Source organism: Rhinoderma darwinii, chromosome 1, assembly GCF_050947455.1.
Source record: "Rhinoderma darwinii isolate aRhiDar2 chromosome 1, aRhiDar2.hap1, whole genome shotgun sequence".
In the NCBI taxonomy this organism is placed as follows: domain Eukaryota; kingdom Metazoa; phylum Chordata; class Amphibia; order Anura; family Rhinodermatidae; genus Rhinoderma; species Rhinoderma darwinii.
In genome coordinates this window covers 140,083,018-140,108,032 of record NC_134687.1, presented here as the reverse complement: position 1 = coordinate 140,108,032, position 25,015 = coordinate 140,083,018, and the positions used below count along the sequence as shown (strand labels likewise).

General features: G+C 42.9%; 1 protein-coding gene across 1 annotated transcript in view; it reads right to left on the bottom strand.

The window, feature by feature from the left end:
* Window positions 1–3,647: 3,647 nt before the first annotated feature.
* The window catches only part of LOC142737509 (uncharacterized), a 49,588-nt gene continuing 28,220 nt past the window's right edge, over window positions 3,648–25,015 (bottom strand). Inside the window, exons 6-7 of the mRNA XM_075849705.1 lie at window positions 21,044–21,104; window positions 3,648–4,019 (exon numbers count right to left, since the gene is read on the bottom strand). Of these exons, the coding sequence (XP_075705820.1) occupies window positions 3,916–4,019; window positions 21,044–21,104 (165 nt within the window). The 3' untranslated portion in view covers window positions 3,648–3,915. The remainder of the gene's footprint in view (window positions 4,020–21,043; window positions 21,105–25,015) is intronic.

Below are 25,015 nucleotides of genomic sequence, written 5' to 3'. Positions count from 1 at the left end.
GTCCTGACGTCACAACGCTATGCGCCGCGCACAACATCGTGATCCTGGATAGAGTCAGGACAGAACTTCTGCCGCAGCTGAAGAGGAGGGTAAGATTAATATCGCTGTCTGCTGAAGTCGATTGGCGGGGTCCGACTCCCGGGAGCCGGCCAATCAGCTGTTTTGAAGGGGCCGCAGCACTCGTACGAGAGCTGCTTCCCCTTCATTCCGGTCACTTGCTCACACTGTGAATCCGTGTCGGCGATTCACAGTGTGAGTGAGTAAGGGAAATGAAGGGGAAGCAGCTCTCGTACGAGTGCTGCGGCCCCGTCAAAACAGCTGATTGGCTGGCTCCCGGGAGACGGACCCCGACACATCAGCTATTAATGGCCTATCCTGAGGATAGGCCATCAATGTTTAGGGACTGGACAACCCCTTTAAGCCTAAGAAGGGCCCATGAGACAGGATCACAGATTGTGTGATGCTGTCTACTGGGCCCTGTATCTAAGCCAATCACATGGTAGGCTTAGATACATGGCCCATGTGTGATCCTGTCTGATGGGCCCTGTATATAAGCCTACCCCACGGTAGGTTTAGATACAGGGCCCCAGCACACCGTAATCTTATACTGTATAAGATTACGGTCTGCTGGACCCCTTATCTAAGCCTACCTTGTGGTAGGCTTAGATACAGGGTCCCACAGCCAGTATCACACATGGGCCCTGTACCCAAGCCTAACATGTGTTACTAATCGGATTCGAGGACTACTTCGATGACGGCTTTTTTTTATTAATAAAATGGTTAACGTTGTTTGTGTGTGTTTTTTTTTTATTTCAATAAAATATTTTTTCTATGGCTGTGTTTTTTTTAAACTATATTACTACCGCCTTAGTAATGGCCGCCGGCTGATTGACAGCATCCATTGCTAAAGCGGGACTTAGTGTTAGCCGGTGCAGAGGCTAACACAAACCCCCATTATAACCCCGGCACCCACCGCCACCAGGGATGCTGGGAAGAGCCGGGTACGATCCAGTACCTGACCATCTGTAGTCATTGTCGGGCACCGGGGCGGCCGCAGGCTGGTATTATCAGGCAGGGACAGGCCAGAAACCGTGGTGATGGTGATGATGATGATGATTTATTGTATCTGGTTGGTTATGAAAAATGGGGGGGGACCCCACATCATTTATAAAAAATAAAATAAAAAATAATAATAATAATTGGAAAGAACAATGTGGGGAACTTTTGCATCGGGCCCATGAGCCTTTAGCTACGCCCCTGGGGGGCTGTAGGGGATGATTGTAAAGTAGCACAGGGAGTTTTGTTAGATAGCAGCAGACTACAGCTGCTATTACAGTCGGACAGCAGTTCTTAGCTGCTGTGCCGCCCCCTTAGAAATGCTGTACCCTGCCCTCTGAGACACCGATCGTCTGAGCAGCTAGCAGGCAGCCCATGATCACCGGCCCATCTGGCATTTGCCAGAACTGCCAGATGGCCAGTCCGGCCCCGATTTGCTCTAAGCATTGTTTGACTTACTGGTCCTTGTTATGTGATATATGAATTACCTTAGGCCTTACTCCAAAAGAAGTAGTGTCATTTTATCAAACACAAAACAGATTCACCAATGAATTGTTATACAAATATATTCCAAGATTTTATTTATTACATTTCTTTTGAAACTACAGTATATACATATTAGATAAACCATTTAAAAATAAAACCAAGATTTATTGTTATAAGAAAATAAAACATGTTAAAATGGGTTGTACACATTTAGCAAATAGAATTGTAATGTGAGCTGTAAAATTACTAGTAGTTTTCAATGTGCGGTGAGCTTATCCAAAAAAACTGTCCCCAAACCAATATCTTTGGAATCCCTTCTGTACACACTGCATAGGTTTGTATATGTGTTAGCATGAATGTCTACAGAAGGTGGTGTCCAGGGTATTTGTAGAACAATAATAGAATTACCTTGAGTATTTTAGTCCTATAATATATTAAGGTTATGTTTTATGAAGAGTCCCTATTCTGTGATACCATTCTCCCACTTAGAGCCTGCACCGATCTTGACATTATAGCAGGGCTTTTATTGAAGAGAAAGCATGCTTCCGTTTTGTGAACTTCAATGGATTAAAAAGATGGTCCTAACACGAGAGTAGGACATACAAATTTAGAAGGGTTTGAGGGTCTATTCACATTTTGTGTATAGGGGTCATTTTCTTTTATAAAACTGCAATATATCCTATCCCTGGTGTTCATATTGTGTTTTTTGTCCATTGAACTCAATGGGTAGAAAATGAATGTTGAAACCGCATGTGAGGGCGCTAGTCCACGTTCAGGTTTTGGTCAGGAGTTTCTAAAGCCAAAATCAGGAGTGGATATAAAAAGGAGGGAGGAGAAGTAGTACCTGAACAAAACCTGCATATGTACTAGCACCCGTGTATCGTCCGGATTCACAAAAAAATAATTGATTACACCAGTTTGTCAAGCTGCAAATCCGGACCGTAAAATGATTGTCCTGAGTTTTTGCAGTCGGGATTCGCAGCTCCCACACGGATCCGTGAACATTAAGGTCATGTGCATGGCTCAATAGAAATGAATGGGTCCCTGTGCTACCTGCAAAATTGCAGACCGCACACGGACACAAACTACAGTCGCGTGCATGAGGCCTTAGGGCGTATTCACATGTAGCAGCTGTGGTGCATCTAAAAAACACATCTGGAAAAACACATGGTTTAACCGCGGTTCTGTGAAGCAATGATTAGCTGCATGTTCTTTTATTAACAGGCTAAACACATTATATCAAGTTTCACCTATGAAAACCACACGGCCAATCACAAAACCACAGCCAAAACCGCATGCTTTTTTTCAGAAGCGTTTTTTTAACTGCATCTTATTTGCTATGTGTGAATATACCCTTAAGCTTTTCATGCAGTACCACACGTGGTTTTCATTAGGAAGTGTTTTAGGAATGTTGATTGTGTTTTAAAGTTTAAATTAGAATGGCCGCGCAAATTGCGCACTGGCATTGAACGTACGGGTAAGCAAGTTTTGTTTGCTACAGCTAGGAGTACCAGAATAGAACAATCTCCTCAGCAAAGGTTCTTATTCTAGCAATATTTTCCAGGCAAATACTCTGGTCCTTCCACAAGACTATAGTCTGCACAGGGTGGAACAGATATACGCGTATCGGAGCCTTAAGCTGGGTTCACACAACCTATTTTCAGGCGTAATGGAGGCGTTTTACGCCTCGAATTACGCCTGAAAACACGGCTCCAATACGTCGGCAAACATCTGCCCATTGATTTCAATGGGTTTGCCGATGTACTGTGCCGACGACCTGTCATTTTACGCATTGCTGTCAAAAGACGGCGCGTAAAATAACAGCGTTGTCAAAGAAGTGCAGGACACTTCTTGGGATGTAATTGGAGCAGTTTTTCATTGAATCCAATGAAGAACAGCTCCAAATTACATCCGTAATTGACGCCTGGCAAAACCCGAGTACGAGAAATTACGTCTGAAATGCAGGAGCGGTTTTCTCCTGAAAACAGCTCTGTAATTTCAGCCGTAATTGACGTTATCGTGTGCACATACCCTTAAAGTCATCATCAATATAAGCAGATTATGTGTGATAACTGAAAATGATGAGGAGTGTGGGGGGGGGGGGGGGGGGGGGGGGGGGTTACACCAGTGTAGAATCATAAAATATACAGTGATTCAAAGGGATGTGAAGGTTAAAAGTTTCCTACTACAAACAGAAATTTAACTTCAGTGCAAATAGGGACAAAAATATATATAACAAGAGACATTAAAAATATCACGTAACATGTTCAAGTAGTCTATACATTTTAGGATGACAAATGACAGCCTAAAAAGCCTTATTTATACCAGTCCTTGTATTTCTGGTAAAACTTTAGGTCTCAACTGATTTCAATGTCATGAAAGTCTGATGTATGGAGGAGGCCGAGAAAACTCTTCTTCTGTTTCCAGACTAGATTCTGTGAATTGTATCGGAGAATTGAAAATCCTATCGTCGCCTCCTAAGTCCAATAGGAAAGTAAAGAAATACTCTGATCATTATACTTTACATAAATGATATTTTCTACTACGGCAAAAAGAAATAGAGGCTGTTAACACCTTTGCACAGATTTTTTTTTATTATTATGAGGGTATGTTCACACGCAGTGACCAGAAATGTCTGAAAATATTGATTTTCAGTCGTTTTTTTTTCTTTTAAAAACTCGCGTTTTTTACGGCCGTTTTTCGAGCTGTTTTTCAATGGAGTCAATGAAAAACGCCTCCAAAAACATTTTTCGCGGGAGTCTTTTTACGCGGCGTATTTTGACAGCGACACGTAAAATAACAACTCGTGGGAAAAGAACTTCGTATTTCCCATTGAAAGCAACAGACAGATGTTTGTAGGCGTATTAGGGGCGTTTTTTTCAGACGTAATTCGAGGCGTAAAACGCCCAAATTACGTCTGAAACCACTGCGTGTGAACATACCCGGACTTTGTTTTTTTTAAATGCAAAGAGTTAGGCTCTATCCACAAGACAGGAAGAAAAGGCCGCGTGACAGCCGTCACACAGCCAGCTTCGGGAACAATGATGTTCTATGGGTGTATTCACACATCTGTTTATTTTAATGGACCTTGAATACTTGGGCTCAAAAAATAGAACATAACGGATCGGTTGGTAGGAGAGGCTGGGACAAAAAAAGCTACAGTTTGATCCATTTTTAACAGCCGTTTTCTCCACTGTCGTGCGAATCACCAGATTATAAGTGCCCTGTCTCCTACATAATGTGATTGCCGCTGTAATGTAGATAACAGCAGTGGTTTTTAATTTTGAAAAACGATCATTTTTGAACAAGTTATGAGCAATTTTAGATTTATGCTAATGAGTTTCGTAAAGACCAACTGGGTGTGTTTTTACTTTTGACCAAGTGGGTGTTGTAAAGTAGTGTATGAGGCTGACCAATCAGTGACCAATCAGCGTCATACACTTCTCATTGTTCCAGCCCAGCATGATCCACAGCACAGTGAGATTGTGCAGTGAAAGAAGCTGGGCTGGAACAATGAGAAGTGTATGACGCTGATTGGTCACTGATTGGTCAGCCTCATACACTTCTTTACAACACCCACTTGGTCAAAAGTAAAGACATGCCCAGTTGGTCTTTAAGAAACTCATTAGCATAAATCTAAAATTGCTCATAACTTGCTAAAAAATGATCGTTTTTCAAAATAAAAAACACTGCTGTTATCTACATTACAGCACCAATCAGACTATGTAGGAGATCGGGCACTTATAATCTGGTGACCGAGCCTCTTTAAGCAACTTTATTAAAAATGTTGCTACTGTAAAATCTGTGCAGCTCCTGTAGATAACTGGCTGTGTTGCTGAGCGAGTCCACTGCTCCTGTCGGGGCGGACATCTGCTCTCCCCTGCTCTTCTCTCAGTGTTAGAAATAGCAGCAGAGAGTGTGAGGGGGTTGTACACAGTACATGGCAGATTAGACATGTAGAGAGGGGGGAAAGCTTACAAGTGCTCAGGGAGGGTAGATCACACAGGCTGAGTATAGATAGGGAGAAGAGCAGAGAGGAATCCCACAGGATAGTGTAGAGAATATAATTATTGTGATCATCTCCCTAATAAAATGTTTCACTATGCTCTATTATATGGTCAGAAATGTTCCCAATGAAACATTTGAGCATTACACAGATTACCTCCACAATTACAAACAGAGTTTCTTGCACTTCGTTATATTGGGCCAACTACTTGTGTGCAGGTAGAGTATAGAAAATAGAGATGTCTGTTTTTAAGCAGAAAGAATCCTGGCCAGTGGCATTCCCACATAGATAAAAAAAATCTGAACACAACTAATCAGTAAGTAGTGACATCACTTACGGTGGCTCAGACAGACCAAAAAAGCGATGGCAAGATGCATACAGGTCAGTTGACACAATATAACTAATTGTCAAGCACGTCAATATGCCATGCACCAGATGATTTTGTGCATGGGCAGTTACCTCAAAAATTCATATAAATCAGATCCGCAAAGGTAGCTACTTAAAAATTAACTTTCAATAATTACCATTAAAAAGGTGTATATATAGACTAAAAGGACAAACAAATAATGAAAATATGGGTTGTCCATCGTTATCACAACCTGCAAAAAACAAAACAAACAAAAACACAGTCCTACCCATTGACAGTATGTCACAGAACCTTGAGGATTGGACGGAGGCGGAGCCAGAGTTGAGCTCCGCTCGGCATAGAGCATCCGGACGCTGACTAGAGTCATCACCTTGTGTGCTCTGCTGTGCGGCCCAGGTGTAGGCTGCAATGAAAAACTAAAAAGACTAGAGCAGCAGCGGGTAGGACAGCCACTGTGCCTCTGCTCTCTCAGTATCTTTTCCTGTCACAGAAGAAAGAGTAGCGGCCGACAGCATCAGAGTCTCAGTGAAGCGAATGATTCCTACTAAACTGTGAGCCGATCAGCTTCAGTGACAGACTTTGAGTCAGTGTTTAAAGGCAAGGTGTCGCAAAAAGTTTTTGTTTTTTTTATATAATATTGCTTTTAGTAGGTCATTAAAATAAATTTTATTTATTTGTGTTTTTGTGTTGTACTTTTTATTTTTTTCTTTCTTTTACTTCTCTATGGGGGCTGACATTTTTTTTTTCCATCTCTGTATATGTCGATTAACGACACATACAGAGATGGAATACGGCAGCTATGAACGGGAGCCGTTCCATTGCTTTTGCTCTCTGGCTCTGTACTGCGCAGGCGCAGGTCAGAGTCACACAGCAGAGCAGCTGTTTGCAGGGAGATAGCAGGCCCCATCATGAAGACCAGCTGCACTGCAGGTAAGGTGTGTGTCTCTGTCCCTCTTCACTCACAGACCCGCTTTCCCCGACCGGCCCACTTCCCACCGGCCCATCTGGCATTTGCCAGAAGCACCAGACGGCCAGAAGATTGAGAGGCTTTATCATAACAGGTCTGTAATTGAAGAGACCGTAGCAAATATCCCTAACTCACCTTACTACTAGAAGAACAACAGGTCAGATATTCAGTCATGTTAATGACCCTGAGAGGTAGATTGGCCCAATCCCTACACAGAACCTATATATGGTCCCATCATCCCAACTTGTTTTTTTTAAATTGATGAAAGTTTTGAAAAAATTAGTTGAAGTAATTTAATTGAAAAATGAAGGCAGCAAGGGTCAACATTACTTAAAAAAAATAAATGAGAATTTAAAAAAATAAAAAAAAAAATTGACAAGCACATTCATATAATTTCAGAAGGCGGCAAGGGTCAACATTGTTTAGAAAAGAGAAAATAGGAAGGTGTATATGCCCACATCTGACAATGCAGAGTTTGGGGGTCAACAAATAGTTAAAGTGCATGAAAACACTGCTACCACATGGTCCAAAAGAGGTATTACTTTACCATGATGGTGAATCACTAAGGGCTAGGATTCAGTGGAACCACAAGTCCAAAAGATCACAGAAAGCTACGGTCCCATAAGGTGAGCTCACGCTCCAATATTGACAGGCAGCATGAAACCATTCAAAATCAGCGCTTTTCCCCTGAGGACCCCCAAGAGGGAAGAAATAAGTTGGGATGATAGGACTATATATAGGGTCTGTGTAGTGTAGGGATAGGGCCTTATAGGCCAATCTCCCTCTCAAGGTCATTAACAGGACTGAATATCTGCCATGTTGTTCTCCTAGTAGTAAGGAGAGTAAGGGTATGTTCACACGGCCTATTTACGGACGTAATTCGGGCGTTTTTGCCCCGAATTACGTCTGAAAATAGCGCCTCAATAGCGCTGACAAACATCTGCCCATTGAAAGCAATGGGCAGACGTTTGTCTGTTCACACGAGGCGTAATTTACGCGCCGCTGTCAAATTACGGCGCGTAAATAGACGCCCGCGTCAAAGAAGTGACCTGTCACTTCTTTGGCCGTAATTGGAGCCGTTATTCATTGACTTCAATGAATAGCAGCGCCAATTACGTCCGTAATGGACGCGGCGTTCAAGCGCCTGCACATGCCGGTACGGCTGAAATTACGGGGATGTTTTCAGGCTGAAACATCCCCGTAATTTCAGCCGTTACGGACGCCCTCGTGTGAACATACCCTTAGGGATATTTGCTACCGTCTAATTACAGACCTGTTGTGATAAAGCCTCTGAATCTGCCATCAACCGTGGTAAAAGTTACGTGCTGAATCCACATACAAGTCTGGTAAGATCCACCCATTTTTTCACTATTGATGTAATTTGATCTTTTTATCACGTTGCACGTCATTGACTAGACATACACCCCTCGGTCTTTGAACTTCTGCGACACAATGGATAGGACAGTTTTTTTTGTTTTTTTTTGCAGGTTGTGATAACGATTGACACCCCATATTTTCGTTATTTGTTTGTCCTGTTAGTCTATATTATACACACCTTTTTAGTGGTAATTATTAAAAGTTAATATTTCAAGTACCTACATTTGCTGATCTGGTCAAAATAGAACAGTCTAAGAAGCTCAGTTTGTATATGGGGAGGTAATCTGTGTAATGCTCAAATGTTTCATTGAAAACATTCTTCAACAGATCAGAGAATAGTGATACATTTTATAGATAGGGTGACTAGCTTAATAATCATACATACATTTTTTTTTTACTGTGTTTAGCAGATTTACACAATTTATTGCAGGTGTAAATTTTTGGAAGTAATCCAGGTGTGGTATACTTTTGTTGACTTCGTGTAGAGAAAACAAAACCTGTGCGGATACATGAGAGGTAGTGAAGGCAGAAGTATCCTGACACAGACCTCACATTCAGCATGTATTACTGGGGGGGGGACATGTCAACAGGAGAAAAGTCAAACTAGAGCAGCTTGCAAACGGAATATCAGGGGGGTATGAAAATGAATGAATGTATGAAGATTGCAGCCACCTCGTCAGGTGGGGACAGCACCAATGGACTCCTGTCCTCAGGATAGAGAGCTGGGACCCGCATATATCAAACATTTATGGCATATCGTGCGGATATGCCATAAATGTCTAAGTTGGGAATGGCATTTTAATATGGTCATAGACACCAACAAATTGGCGGACATTACCACAAATGATCCTCCATGACAAGAATGACTGCATTAATGGAAACAATACAATAAGCATTATAAAATATGCTTAATCTTAAGGTGGCACTCATTGCTACACTTATACTGTTTAAGGCCTGATCATTAGGAGGTTAAAGGGAACCGGTCACCAGCATTTCACCTATTGAACTCTCCTCACCCCTCGCTGACCACTGCTGTCAAGAGTTCATTGACGTTATCCCCGCTCCTAAACTCTTTCTCCTACCATAAATAACAGTCTGAAAACATTTTGTGCCTTTTATGGGGATAATCCCGCACTCTCGTTCGTTCCTCTTCTTATGCCTGCCGAAAACTGGCCCTCCCAGATTGCCAAAATCTCGTCTGAGATGACGGGCGCATTTGTCCGTCATGTATGGTTCGATACCCTTCCCTGATTCGTGCGGTCCTAAAATCTAGTTACTGCGCATGCGCCGCTATGGTGTCCAGTTGTGCACATTCACCAGATCGATGCGCAAGTGTGTGATTTAGTCTGTGCCGGGGGGGGAGGCGAGGAGCTGTGAAAAGTAAGGAGGCGGGGCAATCTCAGAAAGGTTTGAGGAATGAACATATGACTCTTATGCTCATTAGGAACACTGAAAAAAAATAAATGGAATACTAAAATGGTACAGAGCTTACTTAGAAATGTATAGGTTACATAAAATGGATTTCCACCCCCCTTCCACCAGGTATTGCTGGTTTAAAATAGGTGAAATACTGGTGGCAGGTTCCCTTTAAAAAAAGGAGTTCATGACCATCTAATTTCTTTTTTTGTTTTTGCCTCTCTGTCTTGAAGGGGTTGTCCACCTCCTGACAACTGATGACCGATCCACTGGATAGGTCATCAGCAGGGTCGTAACTAGGAAAGACTGGGCCCCACAGCAAACTTTTGACTGGGGCCCCCCTCCCCTGGGTGTCACACAACCCCCGCCCCCTTGTAGATAGTGCTTTTTTTTTTTTACAGCCCCCCTGTAGATAGCGCCATACAGCCCCCCCCCTGTAGATAGCGCCATACAGCCCCCCCCCTGTAGATAGCGCCATACAGCCCCCCCCTGTAGATAGCGCCATACAGCCCCCCCCTGTAGATAGCGCCATACAGCCCCCCCTGTAGATAGCGCCATACAGCCCCCCTGTAGATAGCGCCATACAGCCCCCCCTGTAGATAGCGCCATACAGCCCCCCCCTGTAGATAAGGCCATACAGCCCCCCCTGTAGATAAGGCCATACAGCGCCCCCTGTAGATAAGGCCATACAGCGCCCCCTGTAGATCAGGCCATACAGCGCCCTGTGTATGTTTTGTTTAATGGCTGCTCTGCCGTAGTGTTCAGTGGCATCGCGCTGTAGCAGCCATAGCGGCTGCTAGCGGAGCCTCCGGCCATGGTGGGGGCCCGTGCCGGCGGGCGACACGGGCCCCCTCATGCCGCGGGCCCCGTAGCAGCCGCCATACCTCCCAACTTTTGAATTCGGAAAAAAGGGAGATTTTAAGCCACGCCCCCTAAACACGCCCAATATCCCGCATAAGCCCATCAAATCACGGCCAGATCCTTCTGCAAATAACGCGCGCACATGCTCACTGCGGATCTCTAGACTGTCTGGATATCACAGATATTATGGATCCAGTTATATCGTCTTTGTGTTATTTTTCCTATCTTGGGTATAACATTTGCTCATCACGGCAGCAGCTGAAGGACAAACCAAAAGGCTGAGAACAATGAAAGTCAAGAGGGAGACCCTGTTGTGGATGACTTTTCAGTTGACAGGTAGCAGAGTTACATGATGGGGAATTGTTTTACCCGTTGTATAACTCTGCTACCTGTCAATGGAAAATCATCTGCCAGAGGGAAAAATGTTTGCCCATGGTGGAGTACCACAAAGAAACACTGGGGAATGAGACATGGTGGGGAAACATTTTTCCCTGTGGTGGATGACTTTTCAGCTGACAGGAAGCAGAGTTACATGAAGGGGAATTATTTTTCATTGACGTCTAGTATATATCGCAGCGAAGGGAAGAAGACAGAAGTCGCTAGAGGTGAGGAGAAGTATTTTTATTGTTCATATTACGAACCTTATTATGTTGTTTCGCAGGTTCCGCTGGACCGTTTGGACTACCTCGTAGATTCGTTGGGACTACTGCGATGATTTACGTTTTTAAAAAATAAAATGGTCAAAGAGGATTGTGTGGGGGAGTTCTTATTTCAATAAAAAAAATATTTTCTTATGTGTTTTTTTTAAATCCTTTATTAGTGCTTTGGTAATGGCAGTTGTCTGATTGACAGCGTCCATTACTAAGGTGGGGCTTAGTGTGAGCCAGTAAAAAGGCTGCAACTAACCCCCCATTATTACCCTGGTGCCCACCACAACCAGGGGTGTCGGGAAGAACCGGGTACGATTTTTTTTAAATCGACGTGGGGTCCCCCCCATTTTCCATAATCAGCCAGATACAACACAGCAGCAGCCTAGCATTACAAGGGTGGGAAAGGCCAAGGTTTTGGCCCTTTCCAGCCTCATAATACCAGCCTGCTGCTGCCCAGTGTCCGACCATCACTACAGTTGGTCTGGTACTGGATCGCACCCGGCTCTTCCCAGCACCTCTGGTGGCGGTGGGTACAGGGGTAATAATGGGGGGTTAGTTGCAGCCATTTTACTAGCAAATATTAAGCCCCACCTTAGTAATGGACGTTGTCAATCAGACTGCTGCCATTACTAAGGCGCTATTAAAGTATTAAAGAAAACAGACACATAAGAAAATATTTTTTTTATTGAAATAAGAACTTCCCCACATAAAAAAAATACGTAGATCATCGAAGTAGTACATAGAATCTACGACCTAGTTAAAACGGTCCAGCGGAACCTGCAAAACAAAAAAAAAATAAAAATTAAAGTTAGCAATTTGAAAAATAAAAAATATTATACTCACCTCCAGCAGTCTTCTGTCTTCTTCCCTGCGATAGAAACTAGACATCAATGAACTTCTGAAATGTCATATATTACAAATTAAAAGGGTTTTCCCCACAAACACATGTATCCCCTATCCACAGGATAGTGGATACATGTGTGATCGCTGGGGGTCTGACCACTGGGGCCCCCAGAGATGAGAACTGGGGACTGAAAGTCCCCCGAAGTGGCCAGCGGTCCATTTATTTCTAGGGACTTAGGGAACCACTATCTCCGGCAGCTCCATAGAATAAAGCAATGGTCGAGCAAGTGCACTAGTGCTCCATTCTCATGGAGCACTTCGGGGGAATTTCGGTCCCCCGATCTCATCGCTGGGAGTCCCAGTGGTCAGACCCTCAGCGAACACAGATGTATCCCCTATTCTGTGGATAGGGGATACATGTGGTTGTGGGAAAACCCCTTTAAAGGGGTTTTGCAATCCCTAAAAATTGATGGCCTATTCACAGGATAGGCCATCAATAGCTAATGGCTCGGGGTCAGACTCCTGCGACCCCCGCCGATCAGCTGTTTTGAAGGGGGTGCAGCGCTTGTACGAGCACGGCTTCCCCTTAGTTTTTTCTTGCTCACTGTGAATCTCCGACACAGATGCAGCGGCGATTCACAGGTATTTTAGCCTGTTCTCCCAATTCACTTCAATGTTAGAAGGCTGCAATACTGTGAATCGCCACTACATCTGTGTCGAAGATTCACAGTGAACAAGAAAAAACGAAGGGGAAGCAGCGCTCGTACGGCAGGGGGTCCCGGAAGTCGGACCCCGACCCATCATCTTTTGATGGCCTATTCTGAGGATAGGTCATGAATTTTTAGGGACTGGATAACCCCTTTTAACTCCATATGGAGCATCCATTTAGGCATTTTTATACTTAAAGTGTAGCTAAACGTTTAACAAACTTCTGACGTGTCATAGTGACATGTCAGAAGTTTGTATTGGTGGGGGTCCGAGCACCGAGACCCCCACCAATCGCTAAAACTAAGACGCTGAAGCGCTCGTGTGAGCACTCAGCTGCTTCGTTTCTGTTCTATTTACTGCTTTTTGTCTATAGGGACAGTGATCAGTTCCCTAAGGCTTGCACCCCCTTTCATTTAAGCCTGTGCTGCAGGATTCTATTTTTGTAGATAGATAGACACTAGATAGATATAAATATGTAATAGATAGACACTAGATAGATATAAATATGTGAGATAGACACTAGATAGATATAAATATGTGATAGACACTAGATAGATATAAATATGTGATAAATAGATAGAGATAGAGAGATAGATATAAATATGTGATAGACAGACAGAGACAGACAGACAGACAGACAGACATAGACACTAGATAGATATAAATGTGATAGATACAGACAGAATAAGATAAATATATCTATCTAATATTTATAATATAGATAGGAGATAGATAGATTGTAGATAGATAGATTGTAGATAGATAGACAGACAGATTAGATAGATATAGAGATAGATAGACACTAGATAGATATAAATATGTGATAGATAGACAGAGACAGACAGACAGAGATAAATATTAGATAGATGTTTAATGGAGAAGTATGGGTATTTTTTATTACCACTACTCTCCCTCTCCTGCCGGAAGTTACAGCAGTCCAGAGAGGGGGGAAGGGGCGGGAGCTGCAAAAAGTATGTGCCTGGAGACACAAGATTTTCTAAAACCATAAAATAATGTAATTTATTTTATGATTTTATAAATGCTAGTGTTCCCAGGCACTAAATAGTTTAATCTGTGTACTCACTAGTCACCCCTGTCCTGTGGCTTCGCTCTTCACCTCTCCAGCGTTCCGCTTCAGTATGTCTGCTGCTCCCTTGATCCAAGCAGACTGCTGTGCAGGCAGCGTCCTTGCAGGGGGGCGTGGCTGGCAACAGGGAGAGTCGGGGGCAGGGCGGGACATTGCTCAGACCACCGGGACAGCAGTCAAAAACCGGGACTGTCCCGCCGGGTTCGGGACGGTTGGGAGGCTGGCGGCTGCTACGGCGGTAGTTACGCCACTGGTCATCAGTATATCACCGGTGCGGGTTCGACACCCGGACCCCACACTGATAAACGGCTCCAGGGGCCTGTGTGCACCGTATGTTATGGCACATAATGCTATGTACGGAGCCGGAAGCAGTTGGCTCCGTACATAGCATAGCGGCCGTGCTGAAGAACTGCAGGTCTACTCCTATTCACTTGAATAGGAGCAGAGCTGCAGTACTGCAACTTGGCCGCTATTCTGTGGCCAGAGCCAACTGCTTCCGGCATGTACGTCCGATGCACGGAGCCACAGGACCGGCTGATTTGTGCGGGGTCCGGGAGTCGAACCCTCACAGATCATGTACTGATAACCCTTCCGTCAGTCCCGCGGACTTGACTGGTTCAGTGTCAGCAGGTCCCTAGTGTCTCTGACATGCAGGATCCACCTGTAAATTATCTCATCTAAATTCATAACTCAGATGTGATAGATTACAGTTGGATCTTGCGTGGTGGAGACACGCAGGACCCGCCGACACCGAGTCAGTCAGGTCCGCGGCACTGACGGATTCAGCTCTTAGCGAGCGATACATCTGCTCTGTATAGAGTACAGAGCAGCTGTATCCCCAAAAGTAAAAGGAATTTTTAATAAAGACTATTTAGAGTTGCACCAATCATGCTAATTGACCTTTTTGGGATAGAACAAAAATATTACTGTGCAAGTTACATCATTTCTTTTTTCGGCGTGAAAATAGGAAAAAGTGATTAATAGTTTTTTGTTTATCCCATTCACATTTCACGCTAAAAAAAACCTGTTAAATTAATTCTTCAGGCTATTACGATCAAGTAGATACTTCATATGTATTTTTTTTTGCTTTCTATGTAATGTATGGGCAATAAAATATTTTATGCTAAATTACTTTTAATTTATTTTTTGTTACATTTTTAATTCCACGAAGGGATAACATTTAAAACTTTTTTTTTACTTATAATGTATTAGCATACTGTATACTAATACATTATACTGTGTCCCTATGACACGTGCTAACAGAAGGCTTATAGAACAGACCTCCTTGGGGTCCTTTCTAAGTCCCCAGGGCTGACTGCAGGTTTTCCCCCAGTCTCCAATCACATCACCAGGTTTCCGGTGATGCATGATCAAAAAGGGACTCTCCTTTTCGATCGCGATGGTCACGGACCACGGCGATCAAAGGTTTAACCCCTTAAGGACGCACCCACTTTTGGACCTTATGACAGAGCCTCATTTTTTAAAGCTGACATGTGTCACTTTATGTGGTAATAACTCTGGAATGCTTTTACCTATGCAAGCGATTCTGAGATTGTTTTCTCATGACATATTGTACTTTAAGTTAGTGAAAAAATTTCGTCGATATATTCAATATTTTTGTGTGAAAAACACCAAAATTTAGAGAAAATTGGCAAAAAATTAGCATTTTCTAAATTCAAATGTATCTGCTTGTAAGATAGATCATAATACCACACAAAATAGTTACTAGCTAACATTTACCATATGTCTACTTTAGATTGCCATCGTTTTTTGAACATCCTTTTATTTTTTTAGGATGTTACAAGGCTTATAAGTTTAGCAGCAATTTCTCACATTTTCAAGAACATTTCAAAAGCCTATTTTTTTAGGGACCAGTTCAGTTCTGAAGTGGCTTTGAGGGCCTTATATATTAGGAACCCCCACAAATCACCCCATTTTAAAAACTGCACCCCTTAAAGTATTCAAAACAGCATTTAGAAAGTTTCTTAACCCTTTAAGCGTTTCGCAGGAATTAAAGCAACGTGGAAGGGGAATTTGCAAATTTCATTTTTTTTGCAGAAATTCCATTTTAATCCATTTTTCCTGAAATACTGAAGGTTTTTACCAGAGAAACACAACTTAATATTTATTGCCCTGATTCTGCAGTTTTTAGGAATATCCCACATGTGGCCCTAGTGCGCTACTGGACTGAAACACCAGCCTCAGAAGCAAAGGAGTACCTAGAGGATTTTTGGGCCTTCCTTTTCTTAAATTATATTTCAGGCACCATGTCAGGTTAGAAGAGGTCTTGTGGTGCCGAAACAAAGGAAACCCCCTCAAAAGTGACTCCATTTGAGAAACGACATCCTTTGAGGAATTCATCTAGGGGTGTAGGGAGCATTTTGACCCCACAGGAGTTTCATAGATTTCATTAGAATTGGGGAGTGAAAATGAAAAATTACATTATTTTCCAATAAGATGTAGCTTTACCTCAATTTTTATTTTTTCCAACAAATAAATGAGGAAAAGCACCCCAACATTTGTAAAGCAACTTTTCCAGAGTACGGAAATACCAAACATGTGGTCATAAACTGCTGTTTGGGCAAGCGGCAGGATTCGGAAGGGAAGGCACGCCATTTAGCTTTTGGAGCGCTGATTTTGCTGGATTCATTTCTCTGCACCATGTCACATTTGTAAAGCTCCTAAGGTACCAGTACAGTGGAAACCCCCCAAAAGTGACTCCATTTAGGAAACTACACCCCTTGAGGAATTCATCTAGGGGTGTAGTGAGCATTTTCACCCCACAGGTGTTTCATAGATTTCATTAGAATTGGGGAGAGAAAATGAAAAATTACATTATTTTCCAATAAGATGTAGCTTTACCTCAAAATTTTTATTTTTTTCAACAAATAAATGAGGAAAAGCACCCCAACATTTGTAAAGCAACTTCTCCAGAGTACGGAAATACCCAACATGTGGTCATAAACTGCTGTTTGGGCAAGCGGCAGGACTCGGAAGGGAAGGCACGCCATTTAGCTTTTCGAGTGCTGGATTGATTTCTCTGCACCATTTCATATTTGTAAAGGTACCAGTGCAGTGGAAACCCCCCAAAAGTGACTCCATTTGGGAAACTAAACCCCTCAAGGAATTTTTCAAGTGGTATAGTGAGCAGTTTGACCACATAGGTGTTTCATACACTGGGCAGTAAAATAATAAAATGTAGATTTTTTTTTCAAAGAAAATGCTGCTTTAGCCCCAAATTCATAATTTTCACAAGGGGTTAAAGGAGAAAAAGCACCCAGTTTGTTACGCAATTTCTCCTGAATACGGCAATACCCCATTTGTGGAGATAAACTGTTGTTTGAGCACGTGGCGGGGCTCAGAAGGTAAAGAGCACCATGCAACATCTGAGGCCTAGTATGATGGCATTTACTGCCCTGTGTCATGAAAACAGAGGATCTGGGGTATCAAAACATTAGAAACCCAGAAAAGTGACCCCATTTAGGAAACTAAACCCCTCAAAGAATTCATCTAGCGGTATAGTGAGAAGATTTAGATTGTAATGTAACACCTTTCAAGGTATTCATCTAGGGGTATAGTGAGAATTTTTAAATTGTGAAGCGACAACCCTCTAGGTATTCATCTAGGGGTATAAGAAAAAATACTTTAATTTTAGTAAATAAGGAGGGCAATCTGGAAAACCCACTATGGAGGGAGAGGGAATGGCAGGTCCCACTACCAACCTACACACCATTCCATAAAATCCAGTCCAAAAAATAAATCAAAGGCCTCAGCAAAAAAAGAAGATTTGCTGAGACAACCAATCTTATCTGGATTTATTCCTCTCACCCAGATTTGTAACCTGGATGAGACAGACACTCCCTCGGGGGGTCCTTGGTATAGTGAGAATTTTTAGTTTTGTTTTAGGTGTTTTTTTTTACAAATTTTAAATGATCAAATTTTAAATGGGGCAGGTCAGTAAAAAAAAAAAGAATAATTATGCATGGCCAATATGGGAGACAGAAAATGTGAATGAAGAATAAATGAATTAAAAATCTAAGGAGGTATGATAGATTTTGAAACATTGTTTCATGCACAGGCCGGGATTTGTGGGACACGTCTCACATTGGTATGTGGTGTCCTTACGAATGCCTCGCTTGGCGCACACACAGCATTTTTTTGGGGGCTTCTGTTTTTTTTTTCAGTGGGGGGAGGATTTCAGTGGGGAAATGCTGGCCGGGAATTATCCTGCTGACGGAAGAGACGGATGAACTGCCCTCCCCTTCCTGGTCACCAAATATCAGGGACTTTATGATCCTGCAATTTCAGAACAAGAACGTATCTCCACTGCTGGCATATCTGCAGAGGACAAAAGGCATTGTATAAAGCCATCTGTGTAAGATGCACAGACAGCTTCTTATACCATACCCTGGTCTTGCGCATGGCGCTGTATGGTTTTATAACCTGGTCGGACAGGTCAACGCCACCCATATACTTGTTGTACTCCTGTACTCAGAATGGTTTGGGAACTTGGGTGGTGGATCCGCGTACAGGGACAAGGCTGCCTCTGCTTTCGTGAATGCTGGTCAGCATAAGGACGTCCCTTTTATCCTTATACTTTAGGAGGAGCAGATCGTCGCTGCAGACAGCTCTGCTCTCTCCTAATTTTAGGATCTGACCCAGCAAATTATGGGGAGGCCCTTCTGATTTCTGCGGATTGTTCCGGGCGCCAAGGTGGATCTGGACAAGAGAACTTTTAGCAATGGGACGCGGTTGTAGAAGTTGTCCAGATATAAATGATATCCTTTGCCAAGCAAAGGATTGACAAGATCCCATACAATTTTTCCACTAATTCCTAGGAAGGGGGGGCATTCTGGGGGATTTATTTGGGAGTATTTTCCCTCATAGATCCTAAAAGAGTACGTGTAACCAGTGGCACTTTCGCACAGCTTGTAGAACTTTATGCCGTACCAGGCTCTTTTATTGGGTAGATACTGCCTGAAGTGCAGTCTACCCTTGAAGCTGACTAGGGATTCATCCACCGAAATATTTTGTTGGGGGGTATAAACTTGGGAGTAGTGGGCAATTAATGGTCTTATTTTATATAGTCTATCAAAATGTGGGTCCTGTCGGGGTGGGCACTGGCTATTATCATTTTAATGCAGGAACTTTAGGATGGCTTCGAATCGCTTCCTTGTCATTACTGTGCGGTAAATGGGGGTGTTATATAAAATATCAGGGGACCAATAGTCTCTAATACTGGGCTTTTTTATGAGACCAAAACTTAAAAAAATGCCCCAAAACTTCCGCAATTCCACTGGGTTTTTGGGGGTCCAATTTTGGCTTCTCCCATAATAAGAGTCGGGGTTCTGGGCGATAAACTGTTCCGCATAAAGGTTGGTCTGCTGGACCATTAACTCTAAAGGGTGTCAGAAAAAAAAAAAGTTTAAAATAATCAATGGGGCTGAAACCGGTAATTTCAATTTGAATGCCTGAGGGGGCTGTAAACTCAGGCACCTGGGGGGTATAATTGTCTGCAGCTTCCCAGGTCAGCTCCGGCAGAGCAGGACCTACGGCTCTTCTGCGCCGACTGGGGGGTGCAGACTCAGAGTCACTGCATTCAGAGGAAGATGGAAGCACGAACTGCTCTTCACCTTCACTCGCGCTGTCCGTGTCAGAACACAGCATTTCATATGCTTCCTCAGCTGAAAATACTCTTTTGGCCATACTAATAAACTCTTGCTACTACTAACTAACAAATTTTTTTTTTAACTTTTTTTTAATCAAAAAATAAACCGCTACTCTCAACCGTGGAATGAGAACAGACCCTGCTGTATTCAATGACTAAGGGTACCCTACCTACCAGGGGAAAAACTAAATGAGACGTAGCATTGCTACCTAACAGGGAACTCGGGCAGTGGGCAATCTAGGGACACAGCAGGGTGATGGCGACCGGGTACTGCGACAGGTGACAGCACGGCAGAAGGGCACTGTGGGGGACTGAAATGAGATAAAAAAAATAAAAAATATATATATATTTTTTTTTTCTTAACCAGTGGGCACCAAAGTGGGTGATCACTGGTTAATGGGCACAAAAGGGCAGAAAAGGGGCAGATCGCTGGTTTTTTTTGTTCTTTCTTTCACTTTAACACCGTATTTCTTCTTGTCTCCGACTCTCACAAGCTCTCTGACAGGAATGAGCTTGTCAGAGACGGAGATGCCGGCAAATCACTGCTCCTGTGCTGTGATTGGCCTGTCAGTACTGACTGGCCAATCACAGCTCGTGACGGCACGGACCCACTCGGATTGGTCCTGTGTCCGCGAGTCCTGCTCGGCAACTGTCTATGACAGTTGCGATCGGGACGCTGTCACCATGTCTGTTGACATGGTGACAGTTTGAAGCTTGGGCGTAACTGTACACCCGAATGCGGGAAATCACTTGCATTTCGGACATACAGTCACGCCCGTGTGCGGGAAGGGGTTAAAAGCTATGTACACCTTTGAATTTTTTTTTTTATTTTTTTTTTATTTTAAAAAGTGTATCAGTGTGTTTGGTGTAACTTTTTATAAAAAAAATAAAATATATATATTTTGACTTTTTGAGAAACAGCTGCTTTGTATCCTGTATACAGAGACGCTGTATCTAGCGCCGAAACCTGTATCTGTCAGGTTAGCGGGTCCTGCGTGTCCCTGACGTGCATGATCGAGCCGTTACTGATCACATCTAAATTCATAATTTAGATGTGATCGTTAACAGGTGGATCCTTTGGGATAGCCTCGGACACTGAACCAGTTAATGCCACTGACCTGACGGATACAGGTTTCAGAGCTAGATACAGCTGCTCTATATACAGGATACAAAGCAGCTACATCTCAAAAAGTACAGACAATTTTTAGATGTCGCTCTAAACCAAGGATCTGCACTTCTGCTGTCAAAAGACAGTGAGTGGTTATTAGGGGTTAACAAGAATCTGCTGGAATTGATCCAATTTTGGCTTTAGCTTTTGGAAAAATGTTCCAATCGAAGCAGGAAAGTCAATGCAGACCATGCTGTTCAAGTACAAATTTTCTCATACCAAAGCAATATTGGAAAGGTCATCGAGTTGTGGAGTTCGGAGAGGGAGGGGGGGGGGGGTGGTCAGAGCATTAGCTAGGCCAGAAGAATTACATGAAAAGTAAACATACAAAGCACGGTACAGTGGAAGAGGTTTATAGGTAAATTAGAGTAAAATTCTCTCACCACGTAATGTGCACACCAGTTCAATTGTCTGAGGATGCTCATGGTCAGGGTGTAGCCATTCCTAAGTAAAAATGTTACAAGCAGAGAAAAACTTATGAAATATTATTTAAAGGTGATAACTAAGGGTGTGTTCACATCAGCGTTCGGTTCCATTGATGGGTTCAGTCAGACCTTTCCGTCGACTGCACTATTGATTCTGCCAAAGCAACGAAAACCTTATGGAACGGAGACAAATGGAAACCATTTGCAACGGAAGCATTACCATTGAAGTCAACGGTAATGCTAATGGAAAACTATGGTTTCAGTTTCCTTCAGATGAACCCATCAACGAAAAGGCAAAGGTCTGACGGAACTCATCAACGGAACCGAACGCGAATGTGAAAACACCCTAATATGGCTGCAATTCCTGTTGTCACGAATAAAATTGCAGAAAAAAAAATGCAAATATCTTTAAAGAGGCTCTGTCACCAGATTATAAGTGCCCTATCTCCTACATAATCTGATTGGCGCTGCGATGTAGATAACAGCAGTGGTTTTTATTTTGAAAAACGATCATTTTTGAGCAAGTTATGAGCTAGTTTAGATTTATGCTAATGAGTTTATCAATGGACAAGTGGGTGTGTTTTTACTTTTTACCAACTGGGTGTTGTACAGAGGAGTGTATGAGGCTGAGGGTATGTGCACACGAGAACTGGCTTTTACGTCTGAAAAGACAGACAGACTGTTTTCAGGAGAGCAGCTGCGTCGTTTCAGACGTAAAAGCTCCACCTCGCATTTTGCGAGGCGTCTTTGACGCCCGTAATCTTGAGCTGTTCTTCATTGACTTCAATGAAGAACGGCTCAAATTACGTTTCAAAGAAGTGTCCTGCACTTCTTTGATGAGGCAGTCATTTTACGCGTCGTCGTTTGACAGCTGTCAAACGACAACGCGTAAATGACAGGTCGCCGGCACAGTACGTCGGCAAACCCATTCAAATGAATGGGCAGATGTTTGCCGACATATTGGAGCCGTATTTTCAGGCGTAAATCGAGGCATAATACGCCTCGTTTACGCCTGAAAATAGGTCGTGTGAACCCAGCCTGACCAATCAGTGACTAATCAGTGTCCTACACTTCTCATTGTTCCAGCCCAGCTTCTTTCACTGCACAATTACACTGTGCTGTGGATTATGCTGGGCTGGAACAATGAGACGTGTATGACGCTGATTGGTCACTGATTGGTCAGCCTCATACACTCCTCTCCACAACATCCAGTTGGTAAAAAGCAAAAACACACCCAGTTGTCCATTGAGAAACTCATTAGCATAAATCTAAACTAGCTCATAACTTGCTCAAAAATGATCGTTTTTCAAAATAAAAACCACTGCTGTTATCTACATCGCAGCGCCGATCAGATTATGTAGGAGATAGGGCACTTATAATCTGGTGACAGAGCCTCTTTAAAGGGAATGTGTTGCCAGAAAAACATGTTTTTTTAAAAAAAATTAAACATTTAGTGTGTGGGTGATTAAACATTGTTCAAATTTATTTTATTTTTTTCACGAGTCAGGAAATATTATAAATTAATTCTAATTTATAATACTACCCATTTTTGGTCACTAGATGGAGCTGTCCCCAAAATTGCAGCTTTGCAAAATTGGGTAAAAAGCTCTCGCTCTAGTGAGCTCTCAGCATCCCCCCCTCCTTTATCCTGGCTAGTGCCGGGAGAAACGAGGGGTTTGAACGGTCTAACCTCCTACACTGTGTGTCGCCATTTTTTGAGCTAACACACAGTGTAGTAGGTTTACATACAGTAGTAAACACACACAAACACGAACATACATTGAAATCTCTTACCTGGTCCTGCCGCCGCGGCTCCCTCCGGCCCGTCCGCTCCGTTTGCTGCCGCTGGTCCAAGTGCACAAATCCGGAAGCCGCGACCGGAAGTAGTAATATTACTGTCCGGCCGCGACTTCCGGTCCACAGGAAAATGGCGCCGGACGGCGCCAATTTCGAATTGGACTGTGTGGGAGCGGCGCATGCGCAGTTCCCACACAGACGCCGTACACTGAAGTCAATGGGACGGGAGCCGTTCGCAGTCCCTATGGGACTGTGGCTGCGGTATTCCATGTCTGTATGTGTCGTTAATCGACACACACAGAAATGGAACAAAAAATGGCAGCCCCCATAGGGAAGAAAAAGTGTAAAAATAAGAAAAAGTAAAACACAAACACACAAATGAATATAAACGTTTTTAATAAAGCACTAACATCTTTAACATATAAAAAAATAATTTGTGATGACACTGTTCCTTTAAGTAAAGGAAACAAAACTACCAAACTTTGGCTGCTGCTCTAACTTCTGATTTACTAGGTGATTCAAGGATGATGCAAAAGGCCTGTAGCTAAAGTAACATCAGTGGTAAATGGCTAGTGGACTGAAAAATCAAAGCAAAACGGGCTTAACCCCTTAATGACCGGGCCATTTTGCACGTTAATGACCAAGGATTATTTTTTGTTTTTTCACGGTCGCATTCCAAGAGTCGTAACTTTTTTTTTATTCCGTCGACATAGCCGTATAAGGGCTTCTTTTTTGCGGGACTAGTTGTATTTTGTAATTGTACCATTTTTAGATGCTTATAAAACATATTGATTAACTTTTATTAACTTTATTTTAGGAGAGAATTGAAAATAAGCAGCTATTCCAGCATTAATTTTCACGTTATAAGTTTACGCCGTTTGCTATGCAACGTAAATAACATGTTAACTTTATTCTATGGGTCGGCACGATTACGGGGATACCAAATATGTAGAGGTTTTATATGTTTTCCTACATTTGCACAATAAAAATCCTTTTAGAAAAAAATTACTTGTTTTTGCATCATCGCATTCCAAGAGCCGTAACGTTTTTATTTTTCCGTCGATGTGGCCATACGTGGGCTTGATTTTTGCGGGACAATGTGTCCTTTTCTTTAGTACTATTTTGGGGTACATAGGACTTATAGATGAACTTTTATTTTATTTTTTATGGGGGGAATGGGAGAAAAGAGAGAATTTTGCCGCCGTTTTTTGCGTTTTCTTTGGACGCCGTTCATCCGGCGGTTTAATTAATGTGTTCATTTTATTGGTCAAGTTGTTACGATCGCGGGGATACCATATATGTGTATGTGTGATTTGTTTTGACAGTTTTACTAAATAAAACCACTTTTTGGGCCAAAAAAGTAGTTTTATTTGACTTTGACTAATTATTTTTTTTTTTTTTTCCACAAACTTTATTTAACTGATTGTTATTTATTTATTTTTTTAAGTCCCATCAGGACACTTCACTATGCGATCTGTTGATCGCATATATAATGCTTTGGTATACTTAGTATACCGAAGCATTATTGCCTGTCAGTGTAAAACTGACAGGCAACCTGTTAGGTCATGCCTCCGGCACCGCCTAACAGGCAGTTGCGGAAGACAGACCTGGGGGTCTTTGTTAGACCCCCGGCTGTCATGGAAACCCGACGGCGACCCGCGATTTGTTTGCGGGGGCGCCGATCGGGTGACAGAGGGAGCTCCCTCCCTCTGTCAAACACATTAAATGCCGCTGTCACTATTGACAACGGCATTTAATGGGTTAAACTGCCGTAATCTGAGCGCGCTTCGATTCCGGAAGTTGCAGCAGGAGCCAGGCTGTGTATAACAGCCGGGCTCCTGCCGCTGATCGCGTGGGTACGCTGTCAGTACCCGCGCGATCACAGGACGGATATATCCGTCCTCTGGCGTTAAGGAGTTAATTGCCCATAGCAACCAATCACAGCACAGCTTTCATGTTCAAGATCCAAATTTGAAATGTGCTTACATGGTATGATATAAGATGGAGACATCGAAGAAAAAAGCTTTTTGCGTGTCGGAATTTGCAAGAACGTGGTCTGTGGTGACAGTACAGCAAAAATTTCAGAATACATTTGGTAAATGTGCTCCGCATAGAAACTGCATTTCGCTTTTG